At 41.7% G+C, this 16,694-nt stretch overlaps 1 protein-coding gene across 1 annotated transcript in view; it reads right to left on the bottom strand.

The window, feature by feature from the left end:
- Nucleotides 1-16,694, bottom strand: part of LOC308633206 (solute carrier family 41 member 2-like) — a gene marked incomplete at its 3' end in the record, with an annotated part of 53,096 nt that overhangs the window by 17,367 nt on the left and 19,035 nt on the right. Inside the window, exons 2-3 of the mRNA XM_081265741.1 lie at nt 13,027-13,749; nt 1,578-1,685 (exon numbers count right to left, since the gene is read on the bottom strand). Coding sequence (XP_081121867.1) covers nt 1,578-1,685; nt 13,027-13,581 — 663 coding nt within the window. The 5' untranslated portion in view covers nt 13,582-13,749. The remainder of the gene's footprint in view (nt 1-1,577; nt 1,686-13,026; nt 13,750-16,694) is intronic.

The following is a 16,694-nucleotide window of genomic DNA, read 5'->3' as shown; positions in this document are numbered from 1 at the left end:
AAATTGTTGTGTAACTTTAAACTATGTAGATCTGTCTTGAATCTCCATGTGAATTCTGCCCACAGACCATTCTGGAACTCCTGTAGGATACGACCTTATCACATTGATAAACAGCACTAACTGGGATGGTCTCTTCTTCTTAGATTTTGACGTGGCTGACTCATTTTTATGATTCAGGTTCCAGCTCACCTGTCACCTCCTGGGTAGAGCCTCCACGTGTAACCTGGAGCAGACCTCAGAATCACCCTTCCACAGCACCCATTCTTTTTTCTTCACTACCTTTACTGATATCCGGAGTGATCTATGTACACTCCATCTGCCTTGTTAACTTATGGACTAGATGGACTTTACCTTAGGGGTTATTGTTGCATATTTCATGGTGCAGATCGTCCCAGATCTGGCCAAGACACTGCCTTGTATCTTTTTTTGTCATTTCCCTGTTTTGGGGTTGGTTTTGTTTTTTAAGTACTTCTTTATTTTCTGGCATAAGATGTTCCAGGTTCATCTTGTACTTTTCTGATGCAGCCCAAGGAGCTTTTATCGCTCTCTAGTCCTTTCAATATTCAATAATCACAGTGACTACATGCTATAGGCTAACGGGAAGTTACCAAAGTAATTCTACTCTATGAGGTTTAGCTCCACCTACATGACTAGCCAAGTGACTAGAGATCATCCCGAGTCACGAGCTAACTTAAAGAGTAATTTACGATCCTAGAATTTCCCCTAAAGAAGAAAAAGTACAAAAGGATATTCATACAGTTTTGCTTATATTAGTAAATCGTTAGAAAGAGCTCACATATCCAGTGCTGGATGAATCCAACTGTTGCAGAGTACTACAACATAAAAGTACAGAGCTAATGAAGACAATGACACTGACATGGAATATGACCAGGATGTATTCTTAAGTGGAGACCACAGATTATAAAAGAGAACATACAGGATTCCAGTTTCTTTTTAAAATGCCCAATGTTATATACATTATGATATCCTATCCACATATAAATACAGATATGAAAGTATAGGGCTGGGGTTGTGGCACAACGGTAGAGCGCTCACCTAGCACGGGCGAGGCCCTGGGCTTGATCCTCAGCACCACAAAAAAATAAATCAGCAAAATAAAGGTATTGTGTAAAACTAAAAAAATAAATATTAAAAAAGGATGAAAGTATAGAAGAATCTACACCAAAATATTACTAGTGGTCATGTCCAGGTGGAAAAGTAAGGTGGTTTGGGATTTTCTTTATTCTTTTCTCTCTTTTCATTTTTATAATAAGCATATGTTGCTTTAACAATCATGGAAATTTTAAATATCATTCAGCCCGTCAGAGCCAGAAAGACTCTGAGCATCTGACTTACCCCATCAAAGGAGACAAGTAGGTTACTTCTCGTGACAAACACAGGTCTCTAGCTCTCAGATCAGACAACCCTGAGGACACTCAATTTATGGGATCAGTTACAACCCTAAGGGCCAGAGACTCAGACAGACAGAGGGAAAAACATTTTTCCTGATACAAGTTCTTCCTAATAAAGGAAATAGTATAAGTGATACATACACTATGAGGTAGGAAAAAACTTACTGCGGTGGACAATCTGGATGCCAGTGTCATTTCCAAGTTCCCTTTGAGACCGAGAAGGGCAGGAACTAAAATGAAAACTTCTGTTACGTTTTTGAACACCTCCCAGTGCTGAAAGAAAAATTAAAAAAATAAGAAAAATAAAAATTTCTGATGTTATTTAAAAACCACCTTAAAACAAAGACATTTCGAAAAATCCCCTTTCTCCCCACTCCCCAACTTTGCACCGACATCCTGAAGTGCCACACTGGTCACCAAAACAGGGAACATATAGCTTAGCCCTACCTGCTGTGCGTTGGGGCTTTAGAAGACTCAGGGGCAGTAGTGGTGACAGCCGACAGTCACTACCTCACATTCTATACTAGCACACAACACACAATCCCAAAACTTGTGAATTTTTCATCACTTTATGACGGCAAGAGTTAGCATAACTAGGTTAAAAGCACAGGCTCTAAAACCAGACCTTCTGAATTTGAACCTTGGTTCCAACACTAATTACAACAACCTCACAAGAAAATTACACTACTATGATTACCAAATTTCACAAATTAAGAAATAAAGATTCAAGGGCTGGGGTTGTGGCTCAGTAGTATGCTGCTCGCCTAGCACATGAGAGGCACTGGGTTCGATCCTCAGCACCACATAAAAATAAATAAATAAAATAAAAAGGTACTGTGATCAACTACAACGAATAAAATACATTTAAAAAAAAGAAATAAAATAAATTATGCTAGATGGCATACTCCTGTCATTCCACCAGCTCAGGAGGCTGAGGCGGGAGGACTGCTAGCTCAAGGCCAGCCTCAGCAATTCAGCAGGGTCCTAAGCAACTTAGTGAGACCCTGTCTCAAAAACATAAAGAGGGGCTGGGGATGTGGCTCAAGCAGTAACATGCTTGCCTGGCATGCACGGCACTGGGTTGGATCCTCAGCATCACATACAAATAAAGATGTTGTGTCTGCCGAAAACTAAAAAATAAAATATTAAAAAATTCTCTCTCTCTCTCTCTTAAAAAAATATATAAAGGGCTAGGGATGAGGCTCAATGATGTGAATAAGTGCCCCGGGATTAAATCCCCAGTACCAAAAAATAATATAAAAAAGAAATGAAGATCCAGACATATTCAATGATTTTCCCAAGGTCAAAAGATGGGAATGCAATTGACTTCAGGAGTTCTGAGCAGTCCTGGGTTCTGTCCCCCTATTTTAGGGTGTGAAGCCAAGAGGGTGTAGAATACAAGATCATAAACAGCACTAAACCAGAATAATAAAATTTTAATAATATTATCAATGATAGTAAATAAAATTTGGGTTTTTAATTTTTTTTTTTGTAGTTGTAGATAGACAGAATGCCTTTATTTTATTCATTTATTTTTATGTGGTGCTGAGGATCCAACCCAGTGCCTCATGCATGCTAGGCAAGAGCTCTGCAGCTGAGCCACAGCCCCAGCCCGTAAAGTTTGTTTTTCTGGCCATGGATCTGTCACAACCTAGCTGCATGATCCTAGATGACTCACATTATCTTTCTAATCTTAATTTTTCATTTATGAAATGAAGATAACATCCACCCTGTCTAGCCCTTGAAGAAATACTACGACAGTTAAATAAGAGATAAGAAAGTACTTACGCTAAACTGAAAAGACCACATAAATACTTTAATAACACAAAATGATATTTTAAAAATGCTATTAAGATATGATTGCCACAGTAGGAGATTTTATGGGCTAAGAATAGTAACTTCATGCCAAAAAGTATCAGGAACACACATCTTATCACTAATACCAAGACAGGTGAGAAAATAAAATTTAAACCCATCAGATAAATGAAAGAAAAGTACAATTTGTTCCCAAAGTTTCCCTATAGGCTATTCCAAACAAGTGTATAACTGGGAAGCTGGGTGCAGTAGTACACACCTATAATCCCAGCAACTCAGGAGGCTGAGGCAGGAGGATGCAAAGCCAGCCTCAACAATGAAGTGAGGCCCTGTCTCATAATAAAAAAATAAAAAGGGTTGGGGAGGTGGCTCATTGGTAAAGAACCTCTGCGTTCAAAAAATAATAATAAAAAAAGTATAACTGGGGCTTAAAGTGTTCAGAAATGTTTGTCAGATCAGTCTTCTATAAAATCCCAGTTAAAAGATCCAACTAAGGATATGGGGAGGGGTGGGGGGGAGTGGGGGCAGGCCAGAGACGTAGCTCAGTGGTAAAGCACTTATCTGGCATATACAGGGCCCTGGGTTCTGTCCCTAGCGCAAATGCACGTGCACACACACATAAAAAAAAAGAAAAGAAAGAAAAAAGGAAGGAAGGAAGGAAGGAAGGAAGGAAGGAAGGAAGGAAGGAAGGAAGGAAGGACTGGGATTCCAGTGGCACCCTAGATCTCTAGTCTTAATAAAAATAGGTAATCAGTGTTGTCCATATTTTCTAATGGGTTAAAATTCTCCTATGGAGACCTGGGGAGGTAGCTCAGTGGCAGACTACTTGCCTAGTGAGGCCCTGGTCTCCATCTCCAGAGCCTCACACACACAAAAAATTGAGTGTGCTAATAGAATAGCCTCCTTCCAGGCCGGAATGATAGTGATGGCCATGACGATGTGAATAACAGGTGATAACAGTGACACTAACAGTATCTAACATGCACTCACTGCTCCAGACCCTGTTCTTTAGACTCCCGCATTTCATCTCAACCACAGACCTAGGAGCCAGGTACGGCTTTTATCAAATCCCAGACATGATTCTAGAATACATTTTAGATCATTTTTCTCACACCTACCTAGACAGAAACAATGGGCTGATGTCACACTTTGGGCCTGCTGAGATGTACCCCTTTGGGCTACTATTTTCTAGTCCAATTCAAATCAAAAATTTATAACCAAACAGAATTACTATGTAATCCCCAACGACTCGGCACTGGTGTGTAAGAGATGTGAATCACTGACTTCCTATCTTTGCCCCAAACATTCTTTTCTCTCCACCGCCAGGCCTGTGCTAGAAGCTCCCAAACTTTCTTAGTCCTGGCACTCTCAGTATCTCAGAAAGGTGTTCATGGCATCTCTAGGACAAAAGAAATATGTAGAAGTCCTATTATTAAGTAGTTGTCTCGAAATAATAAGTATTTTCCCCAAAAATTTAGTAGTCATTTGTTTCTGAAGGTATCCTTCAGAAACTAAAAAGAAAGTCTTTCCAAGACCAGAAAATTTCAGAAAATTCATCCCCACAGCTAACTTTAGCAGAAGTGTGTGAGGGAGTCCCAAGCTAGACGCAAAAGGATGGGACCGCTCAAGACACCAGGCAGAAGCACAAAGCGCGCTACAGCAGACACAGAAGGGAGGAAGAGGAGGACCTACCAACATTGAAAGAGACAATTCAGTAAAAAAAAAAAAAAAAACATAATGGCATTTCATATAATCATGATTATTTACTAACAGAATAATGTGTGCCTGTTGGGCACTGCGTAACCTGTCAGGTCTTGGAACTGGACATTATCATCCTCATTTCTTATTTTATATTGGTTTTCTGAGACACTTTTTTTTTGGGGGGGGGCATCAGTACTGGAATTGAACCCAGGGCCTTGTGTATGCTAGGCAAGCACTCTAACATTCAGCTACATCTCCAGCCCTTTTCTTTTCTTTCTTTCTTTTTTTTTTTTTTTTTGAAGCAGGGTCTTACTAAATGGCCAACACTGACCTCCAACTTGTGATCCTCCTGCCTCGGCCTCCTGAGTAGCTGGGATTACAGGTGTGTGCCACCTCTTACCACAGATACTTTCTCTTTAATCACAGGAGGAGGACCTATCAACACCAAAAACCAAGCCTCAAAGATGAGCAAGAAGAAAGGAACACGGGTAGACACAGGGGACAACCTGCAAAAACATGCATCAAACGACAAGAGCATGTCACTACTTATCAATCAAACCCTGGGAGTAAGAGGAGTAAATTCTCCGTGTAGATTCAGACCATCTGACTGGATTACAACAAAACACAAAAGCAGCACCGGGGACACGGGGACAGGCACGTTCCCTACAGGAAGCTCACTTCCTGGTAAAGCCACCGAGTAGAGTGGAGGGACAGAGAAGGCCATCACACAGAGGGAACCCCAAGGAGCAGGACAAAGGTGGGCCAACAGAGCAGCTCACCAGGCAACCACATGGGATCCCCTCAACAAGGAAATATCAATTGTAAATAGACACACACCCCCTGCTGGGACCCTCCCAATGACACGAAACAAACCTGAGCAGACAAAAGTGGGAGAGAAGCTCCAATACAGTAACAGACACCCCACTGTCACCAGCACAAGTCCATCTAACAAAGAAGACCATGAAGAACCATCAGAATCAAACCAAACCATGGGCCAGATGGACCTCACAGCGTTCATCCAGGAAGAAGGGGAAGAACACATACTGGAGAAATGCGCCTAACAGAAAATCTAAGACGGACACAGTAACTGAAATACAAACGGATGGAACAAATGTCTATGAAAAGAAAATTCACCAAAACAAAGGAAGGAAGGAAGGAAGGAAGGAAGGAAGGAAGGAAGGAAGGAAGGAAGGAAGGAAATCTGATTAGTCCGGAGGCTTTTAAAAACCCGAGTTATAGTTGGGTGTAGTGTGTGCACCTGTCCCAGCAACCAGGCTGCAGCAGGAGGATCAACTGATCCAGGAGCTGAAAACCAGCCTGGCAGATAAACTTCCCAGAGAGAGAGTTCCAGGCCAAGAGGTCTTCGTCAAGAATCATAGCAAACATGTAAATAAATAATGACAGTTACATAAACCCTTACAAAGAATAGAAAGGGAAAGAGTATTTTCAAATCCATTTAAGGGACCAGCATTACCTTGATACAGAAATCTGCCAGCTACAAAGACCATTACAGGTTAATCTTACCCACAGATACACGTGCCAAAATTCTCAACAAAACATTAGCAAACTTGACCAGAGTTTTACAAAAGCAACATTTAGACTGGTTATATTTATTCCAGAAATGTAGGGTTTAATAAATGTTATTGAACATTGCAATAAAGGAAAAAATCAATATATCAATAAAAAGAGAAAAAGCATTTGATCAGTCAACATCCATGCACATTTTTTTTTAAAAAGAAACATTAGTAAGCTTAAAAAAGAGAGTCTTGCCGGGCGTGGTGGTGCACGCCTGTATCCCATAATCCCAGTGGCTCGGGAGCTGAGGTAGGAGAATTGCAAGTTCAAAGCCAGCCTCAGAAACTTAGTGAGGTCCCAGGTAACTCAGTGAGACCCCATCTCTGAAAAAAATACAAAGGGGGTGGCCTGGGGACATGGCTTAGTGGGTAAGCTCCCCTGGATTCACTCCCCAATACCAAAAAAAAAAGTCTTAATTTGATAAAGAGTATTATAAAACCCAATAGCAAACCCCATATTTAAAGGTGAAATGTGGGAAGCTCTGGGAACTAGAAAGCTTCCTGCTGTCACAGCTTCTAACAGGCCCCGAACTGATCAGCAAGAAAAAGTAGTCCAGTGCACAAGGCTCAGGGGAAAATGCGATTTTTTACAGACGATGGTTAGTTATGCTGAAGAAATTCAAAATGAATCTACACATAAATTATTAACCTTAACACAGGACTTTAACAAAGTTGCTAGACACAGGTCAATAAAGAAAAAACAATTTACATACCTACAACACACAGAAAATGGATTTCTTAGGGAACCATACCACCGACACCAACATCAAATAGCATCAAATAACCGGGAATGAATCTAATCAAAAAATGTAAAAGTTCTATGTTCAAAACTAAAACAGCTGGGGCTGGGCTCAGTGATGGAGCACTTGCCTAGTACATGGGAGGCACCGGGTTTGAACCTCAGGGTTTGAGGCCCAGGGTTTGAAGTTGTTTTTTTAAAAAAAAAAAAAACTCTAAAACACCCCTGAGGGCAATGGAAGCGATCCTTCTTGGGAGTAGCTCGAGGAGAGTGCTTGCCCAGCCAGCGCAAGGCCCTGGATTTGATTCCAGTATTAAAAACAAAACAGAGTGACCTCCACAGAGGACAGGTCGAGGCCGAGTTAGATCACCAAGCACTGAGAGTCGATTCTCCCCGAGGTGAAACGCAATCGAAATCACAACTGCAGCGACTGTTTCTGTGGAAACTGACAGAACTATACCAGAATGCAGGCGGATGGTTGTAGTTGGACAGAATATGTTTATTTTATTTATTTATTTTTATGTGGTGCTGAGGATTGGGCCCAGGGCCTTGCAGTGCTAGGCAAGCGCTCTACCACTGGGCCACATACTTTATACAAAGATATGAAAAATTGTGTTATATATGTGTCATAAGAATTAGAATACATTCCTCTATCATGTATTTAAAAAAAATCCATGAATAATCCCAGCACAGGGCCACAAGCCTGTAATACCAGGAACTCAGAAGGCTAAGGCAGGATGATCTTAAATTCAAACCCAGCCTGGGCAATTTAGAGAGACCCAGTCTCAAAAATAAAATAGGCCAGGCACAAAAGTAAAAGCCTATCAGCTCAGGGATGCCGAGATAGGAGGAGCAGGATCAAAAGTTCAAGGCCAGCCTCAGGAATTTAGCAAGAGCCTCAGCAATTTAATGAGAATCTGTCTCAAAATATTAAAAGGGCTGAGGATATAGCTCAGTGGTAAAGTACCACTGGGCTCAATTCCCAGTTCTGGGAAGTAAGAGGGCAGATGGAAATGCAGAGGGCAAAGAATCACTGAAGCACTTCTGAGGATGAACAAGGCAAGGAGAACACCTCTACTCCATACCAAGACTTGTACCAGAGCCAGGGGACAGCAGGGATGGAGCCAGGATCCTTAAACACACAAAGGACCAAGGGCACAGGCACCCCATGCAGACCGCACCTGACTCACCACAAGGAGCAGGGCCAGGCAGTGGCCAAAGTTCAGTCTGCTTTGTATTCCTTTCAAAATTTGACATATTATTTTGAGAGCAATTATGTAACAGCATAGATACAACAGGAAATGTACGTGGAAAGAAAAAATACAGCCCCCACTTCCCACTCTGAACAAAAAGTCAGTCCAGGCAAGGGATGGTCTAAAAGCAAAAGGAAGCACCAAAGCACTAAGAAGGTGACATAAGGACATCTTAATCACCACAGGGTATGGGAGGATTTCTAAAGAGACAAGACAAACCAAGGGAAAGTAGGAGGAAGAAATGTTTCAAAGTTAAGAAGTTTTCCTCATCAAAATGCACCAAGGAAAGAATAAAAAGGCAAGCCAGGGGAATAGATATTTTTAATACATAGAACTAAAAAGTTTATATTCAAGAAATATAAATAACTCCTACAAGCCTCTTAAGAAAAACAGAAAAAAATCAGCAAGGACATTTCGCCAGGCATATCCAAATGATCAGCATGCATCATTAGTCATCAGAGAGATCCCCACTAACACCATGATGAGAAGCCACCTGCATGTGTGAGAATCCCTGAAATCAGAAAGAGCAGATTCCAAGTATAAATAAGCACACAGACCAGTGGGATCTCTTGTACACTGCTAACTAGAGGGAAAATTGGCACAATTAGTTTGGAAAGCCACCTCACATCTATTAAACTTGAGTACCTACATATTCTGAGACCTGGAAATCCCATATCTATACACAGAGCCAACAAATTTGTACACACGAACACCTACAATCGAGGAGAGTGCTTGCCCAGCTAAGCACACCCTTTCTCTTAATGTCCATCAATAGTAGAATAGAGAAATTGCAGGACATTCATACAATGGAGTACTATGCAGCAATGAAAATAAATGAAAATACAGTCCCATGAAACTTACGGACACAAAGAAGGCTAATGAAGGATTGTACAGATGCTGTTTCTTGAGCTGGTTGATGGTTATATGGCAGTTTGTAATATAAAAATCCACCAAGCTCTAATGTTTTTGCTTTGTACACTCTGAATGTATTAAGTTTTACAAATAAAAAGTTTTTAAAAGCATAAATAAAATCCTTCAAAACATTTACATACTGTTTTTGCCATTTTTAGTACTAAGGTTTGACACTATAAAGTCATGAGGCCAGTAGTCCTAAAGTCCACAGGACCTTTAATTAATTATACATGTGCTATTTTTTCCAACACTAACAAGACACAAGCAAACACGACACCGGAGGAATGCACATGAAGAGCCACGTAAATACTCTGCCACTCTGTCCCCTAACATGTTATTCTTATAGGAGCCACCAGCTAAATGGTGTTTCTTCACAATGATTAGTATATCAGAAAAAAAATCCAACCAAAGACAGCTTATCCACTGTGGCATCTGTGACACCATCATAATAACCTGAAACAATCATATTTCAAATGTTAGGTGGGGTCGGTCCCCCTTTGGTGTTATCTTCTGTTAAAAAAAACTTAATACAGTTCCTTTTGTCCTCTGCTGGTGGGAATGTTTCTATTTGTGTACATTTCCATTTAGATAAAAATGCTATCTACTGATGGCTCAGAGTCACAAATAACCTGAGATTCTTTTAGGAAGCAAATAATAAAAAGCAAATTACAAGATACCCTGCCTAACACACTGGCTGTGGTCAACTTTCCTAGGAAGGATTAAAACTGACGGAAAATGATAGCACATTTTGACAATTTACTACTTCAGAAAAATAGTTCTGTAACCACAATACATTTAAGTGGCACGGGAGGAGAGGGTTTGACCTAGAACCTTTTGTTTGTATGTGGTGCTGAGGATCGAACCCGGGGCGCAAGCATGCCAGGCGAGTGCACTACCACTTGGGCCACATCCCCAGCCCCCACAATACATTTAAACCCCCTACAAATCAGTAAGTAGCACATCCATTTTTAAAATGAATAAAAGATACAAAAATAGTAATTGACAGAAAAAAATCACCATGGCTAAAATAAAGACATGGAAAACACAAAACATTAAGAACCATCAAAAAACGCTGAGGGCTGGGTGAAGCTCAGGGCTGGAGCACCTGCCTAGCAAGCACGCGGCTTGAGTTCACCCCCAGCACCAAGAAACCAGTAGAAAGATAAAGTTGATTAAAACCCAATAATATTTTCCCACAACTTGGCAAAAATTAAAAAGATCAAGAATACCCAGCGCTGATGTGGTGTAGGAAAATAAGAGTATCATGTATCTATGGTAGGAGTGCAAGATGGGACATATCTGCAAAATTACAAACACACACACTCCCTAACACCCAGCAGACTCGTGTTTTGATTGGTGAGTTACAGTTTTACCTAATAATGGACTTCGTTGTGATATCCTCACAGATGCACAGTCAAAATTTGGCTTGTTTCATCCTTTGTACCCCCACTTCCTCTCCCCTTCTCCCTCGGGTCTCCTGGTCTATTTTCCTAAGGTCCCTTTTCTTTCCTTCTACTCTGGGGCTTCCACATGAGAGAAAAACCTATGGCCCTGCATTTTCTGGTTCTGACTAATCCCACTTGACAGAATGTTCTCGAGTTCCATCCTTTTCCCTGCAAATGACATGATTTCATTTTTCATATGGCTAAATAAACTTCTGTTGTATACACCACATTATCCAGTCGTCTGCTGTTGGACACCTAAGCAGATTCCATGACTTGGCGATTCTGAATTGTGCTGCTATAAACATGGGAATGCAAGGATCGCTGTAGTGTGCTAATTCCTTTGGATAAACACCCAGGAGTGGTAGAGCCAGGTCATGTGGTGGTGCTATGTCCAGTCTTTTGAGAATCCTCCTTGCTGACCTCCACAATAGCTACCGTAATTTACAGCCCCACCAATAGCATAGAAGTGTTTCTTTTTCCTGCAACTTTGCCAGCATTTATTATTATTTGTATTTTTGTGGGATGTTTACTGGGAATTGAACTCAGCAGTACTTTACCACTTAGGTACATATCCAGTCCTTTTTATTTTTTTATTTTGAGACAGGGTCTATGTTTCTGAGGGTCTCACTAAATCGCTGAGGCTGGCCTTGAACTTTGATCCTCCTGCTTCAGCCTCCAGTTAACAGGAGTGTGCCTATGAGCTCGGCCATATCTGTATTCAATGACTGACAATCTGACTAGAAGGAGATGAAATCTCAGTGTAATTAGATTTGCATCTTCCTAATTGCAAAAGGTGTTGAACATTTTTTCATGTATTTGTTGGCCATTTGAATTTCAGAATCTCTTTTTTGGGTGCAGGGTACTGGGGATTGAACTCAGGGGCCCTTGACCACTGAGACACATCCCCCGCCCTATTTATATATTTTATTTAGAGAAAGGGTCTCACTGAGTTGTTTAGCACCTCGCTTTTGCTGAGGCTGGCTTTGAACTCGCCATCCTCCTGCCTCAGCCTCCTGAGCGACTGCGTCTGGCAGAAATCTCATTTTTTAGATGTATTCTATGAGCTGGGCATCATAGCACATGCCTATAATCCCAGTTACTCAGGAGGCTGAAGCAAGAGGATCTCAAGTTTGAGGCCAACCTAGGCAACTTAAGGAAACCCAGTCTCAAAATAAAATTTAAAAAACAAAGGACTGGGAAGTAGCCGAATGTTTGCCTAGCAAGTGCAAAGCGCTGAGCTCAATCCCCAGTACTACCAAAAAAAATTTTATTTCTTATATATTTCATAACCTATGAACATATTAGTTCAAGTACATAAAGATACATTTAGATACATTCACCAGGATATTTACTGGAACAGCAGCATGGAAGAAGAATAAATAAATTTTGGTATATACATATAATGGAACATCAAGCACTTATTTTTAATGCCATTTTTATTTTTATTTGTTTTTGAATTACTGGGGATTGAACCAGGGCTTCACACATGCTAGGCCAGTGCTCTACCACTGAGCTTAGTCCCCAGCCAAAGCACTCATTTTAAATGCAGAAATCTTTGAGAACCAATGTGTGTACAATATGTATTACTAAATAATGAAAATGAGTTGCAGAAAAGTATATGTAGCATTTCATCTTTATTTCTGAAAAGAACTCAGATATGTATAAATACACCACAGAAAAAAGCCTCAACAGTGGTAATCTCTGGAAGGAGGGAGTATGAGTTTGGAGATGAATAGTAGAGGTGATTCCATCTTTTACCTAATACTCTTTAATGTTTGGATTCGTTTTAATGAGCACATATTAACTTTTACTGACTATAGTAACAAGTATTTAATAAAACATTTATTGACTTTTTCCTTTCTCCCTTTTTATACTGGGGATCAAAATCAGGGCTTCATACACGCTATCACAGCGATATATCCAAGTCCTGGGTTTTGTGTGAACTAACTTGTTTTGAATTACTTTATGGCCAGAAGGACTATTCTGATCTAGGGATGAAGCTCAGTGGTGGAGCGTCTCCCTAGCATGCACGAGGCCCTGAGTTCAAATCCCAGCACTTCAGAAATCGAGAAAGTAGGTTGGCTGGCTGTTTTGAAATTCTTAACCTATGCGAACAGAGCATTTCAATGAGGATGGAATGACCAGAAAGAGAGCAGGGTTAACCTGAGCACTCACCTGGACTATATCCAAAACCATGCCGGCTGAAACCGTGCCAAATCCAGCCAGCAGAAACGGCACCAGGATCTGCAGGGCCATGATGCCGCTGGATTCCTTGGGCAACTTTTGGCTTGTTTCCACAATGATGTCCTCGTCGCCCTCACTGGACACGTCTTCGCCCTGCAGCATGGCAGTCATTTCTGAGGCCTCCTTGCCGTCACAGTAGTTGTAGTTGGCATAGTCGTCGTACTTGGGACTGCAGTTTGAGGGCGCGTGCCCACTGCTCCCATGGAAAGGCTGCTCGGAGAAACCGTGGTACTCCACGTGCTGCTCGGACCTGCTACTGAACGCCTGGCCTGCCCCTGACAACCCATCTTGCCAAAGGCCATTGGTCTTTTTGTGCCTGTCTTCCTGGCTTTTCTGGTAAATTACTGGAACCATGCTCAACAGTAAGTTTAAAAACTTGTCAGACTGAATTGTATTTAAATTTAAAGTCCAATCGACAAAACCTTCTCCACTACTGAAACCACCACTTGTTTTATTGCTAATAGATCTTCCTTTACTATTAGTCATATTGTCATCACAAAAGTCCCTGTATTCCTTAGACCTCAGGCTCCGCGACCATAGCAGATGAACCAGAGCCACCCAGACACCTGCCGAGGTTAAGCTGTTGATTCCATCCTTCGGCAGCGCTTCCTCCACGAATCAAGGATGCTCAGAAGCTCCACCTCGGAACTGGATCTGCCAGGAAAAAAGAAATCAAGGTTTAAAAATCAGATGAACTATCCTGCTACCTAAATTTGCAGAGTTAAAGTATAAAACGCATCTTAAGCAGCCTAAGGTGCTCACACTAGATTCTGTGGGCCAGAAACAACTGTTCTGTGCCACATAATTGCTTTGCACAAAGAAACTACAGAGTTATTTTTTGTGCTCGATCTTGGTAAAAGCATTTCTTATTTTTGCATACTTTATGTAACTAATTCCCATGTAAGTTCTTTAGCGGCCTCTGAAGTTCCACAGTGGATGAATCTATGAAATAACAATTACTATAGAGGACTCAATCTAATGATACCAACTTTTACATACACAAGATAAAGTAGATAGCATTCACTATACTTTAAACATTAAATAATAAGCCATATTACTTTATTTACAACTTAATCAACTTTTGTTATTAAAATAAGAAATGATGATGATGTCTACAGTAACAACGCCTGGTAGATATCCTCATATAAAATTAGGTTACAGTCATAGTCGTAGTTCGTAGTTCTGACATACAAAAAAAATTCCCTATAACTGACTTAAAAAATATAATCCTTCTATTATTTAGAAAATAACCAAACTGATTAAAGGGATTACAGAGATTCATTCAATTGCAATTTGCAAGCCAACCAAAGCAAAGCCTGGAATGCACTTCCGGACTTCTCAACGTCTGCCTGGCCCTTCCTCCCGCAGTAGGCCCCTCTAAAGAGACACACACTGAAGTTAGTCAGAGTGTGATGGGCACTGAAGCTGCAGGGCCACACACCACCTGCTCAGGTGGAGAGCCTAACTGTTTGCACAAATGCTGCCTCAGCTGGAGGGGCTTTCAAAGCTATCGACTGACAGGTCTAAGGCCTCGGCTGTATGTCAACAACACCCAAGTGGGTCTGTACTCCCAAGATCAAGACACTGGCACTGATATGATAAAGGACAGGTGGCCCCACCACCTATGGGACTGCCTATCTACCAAGCTAGACCAAGACGAGCTGCCACCAGTACTGCTGGTTTTAAGGAAAACCACTGCATTATTCAGTACATTTGTTTTCTGTGCCTTGGAACATCCACCTCCTCTCCTCGGAGAGAAAGAGAAACAGGAAGCTGTGGAAAAGGGAGAAAGAGGTGGGGCTGTGTAGGCCGAGGGCCTGACTCACCCATTTTGTCCTTCATTCACCCTCCTCACCTCCCTCTGATTACAGGGAGTCTGGGAATGCCTACCAGGGAATTCTCAGAATATAGATTCCAGGACCCCAAACCTACTAAGAATATCTATGTTTGAGGCCCACAATTTTTTTTTAACTTCCCCAAGTGATTACAGCATAGACTTCTAAGGACCTGCGCTAAGAAGGTAATGAGTAGATGAAATGCTGCAGGGGACCCTCCACGCCTGCAGATTCCACATCCAAGAGTTCAACCAATCACAGGTGGACAATGTGCTTAAATGCACTGTATTTTTAAAGAGAATTTTAATATTTATTTTTTAGTTTTCGGCAGACACAACATCTTTGTTTGTATGTGGTGCTGAGGATCGAACCCGGGCCGCACGCATGCCAGGCGAGCGCGCCACCGCTTGAGCCATATCCCCAGCCCTGAAAATGCATTGTATTGAGAACACACAACTGTTTCTTCTTGTCATCCCTAAACAAGATAGTAGAAAACTTTTACAGAGCATTTACACTGTGCTAGGTACTCTAAATAACCTAGAGGTGACTTAAAGTTTTGGCTAGAATGTGCATTGGTTATATCCAAATACCATTTCATATGAGGACCTGAATATCCACAGAATTGGGTATCTGTGGGGAGTCCTGGAACCAGTTCCCCACAGGTGTCAAAGAGTGACAGTAGTTGCCAGTTTTGTCCCTTGCAGGATGATCAGTATATAAGAAAATCCCATGAAGGGAACCCATGCAGAGTGGAGATGAAACTGAGTACTAGAAAAAGACCTGAAGAGCTGCCGGGAGCTTCTGGAATGGAAACTACCCATCTAGAATGTCAGAGATCTGCAGCTTTACAGGAGTGAGACTGAGTGGTTTTTATTTCTTCAACTCATTTGCCTTTTTAAAAATAGCATTTCACTTCCTCAAAGAAGTTTTTAACCAAATAAAATGCAAAACAAACCCAAGATCTATTCCACCAAAGGACCAGGGATGGGCAAGTTCTTCCTCTTGAAGCAGAATTACCAGGTGGATGAAAGTGGAAATGGCAGAGAAAAGCAGGTAAACAAGAAGGATGGAGGGCAGCTTCCTCTCCTGATTCAGCCAGCTTGAAGTTCAGAAAGCTCTAAATGTGCTCAGGACACTGGCCCAACAAGCAACGCCAAGTAGAAAAATGGGGAAGAAAGGGGAAAGGGGGGATTTCCCAAGACGCGTCATCTCTCAGAATCTCTCAGGATGTGGCTAAGGGAGTGCCTCGGAGTTGGCCGATGGGATCCAGATGTGCAGCACATCTGCTCACACCCCTACTCCTAGCAGTCCTACTGCAGCACAAGCCGTTTAGAGGGTCGGATGGAGAAGTGGGCTCTGCGGCCACTGTGTGCACACAGACCACAGAAATTTGGGTGAATGATAAAATAGTGCTTCACAGAAAAAGGACACTCTGAGCGGAGCCTTGGGCCAGACTTCAGTCCCTGTCCATCCCTTCAGCCAAGCACCCTCGCACAGTGAAGAAGCTGGTCAACCCCGTGCATGAGGGCGAGCAGCTGGGTGAAACGCTAAGCCATGCTTCAAGAACACGAAACACACGGCGGACAGATGTTTTATTATTATTTGCTCAATATCTTTCCCCAATATTTTAGCTAACGGTATCTATTTCCTGTGGGAAACTGGCCTTTCCTACTCCAGGAGATTCTGGTAGGTCTTGTGATCACAATGGAAACCTTCCAGACACAGTGACAACAAGCAGCTCACCAAGGACCCAAGGCACAGGCA

The sequence above is a fragment of the Spermophilus citellus genome (genome assembly GCF_964194105.1).
Source record: "Spermophilus citellus genome assembly, chromosome: 14".
In the NCBI taxonomy this organism is placed as follows: Eukaryota; Metazoa; Chordata; class Mammalia; order Rodentia; family Sciuridae; genus Spermophilus; species Spermophilus citellus.
The sequence above is the reverse complement of the archived record's forward strand: the minus strand, read 5'-3'. Positions and strand labels throughout refer to the sequence as shown.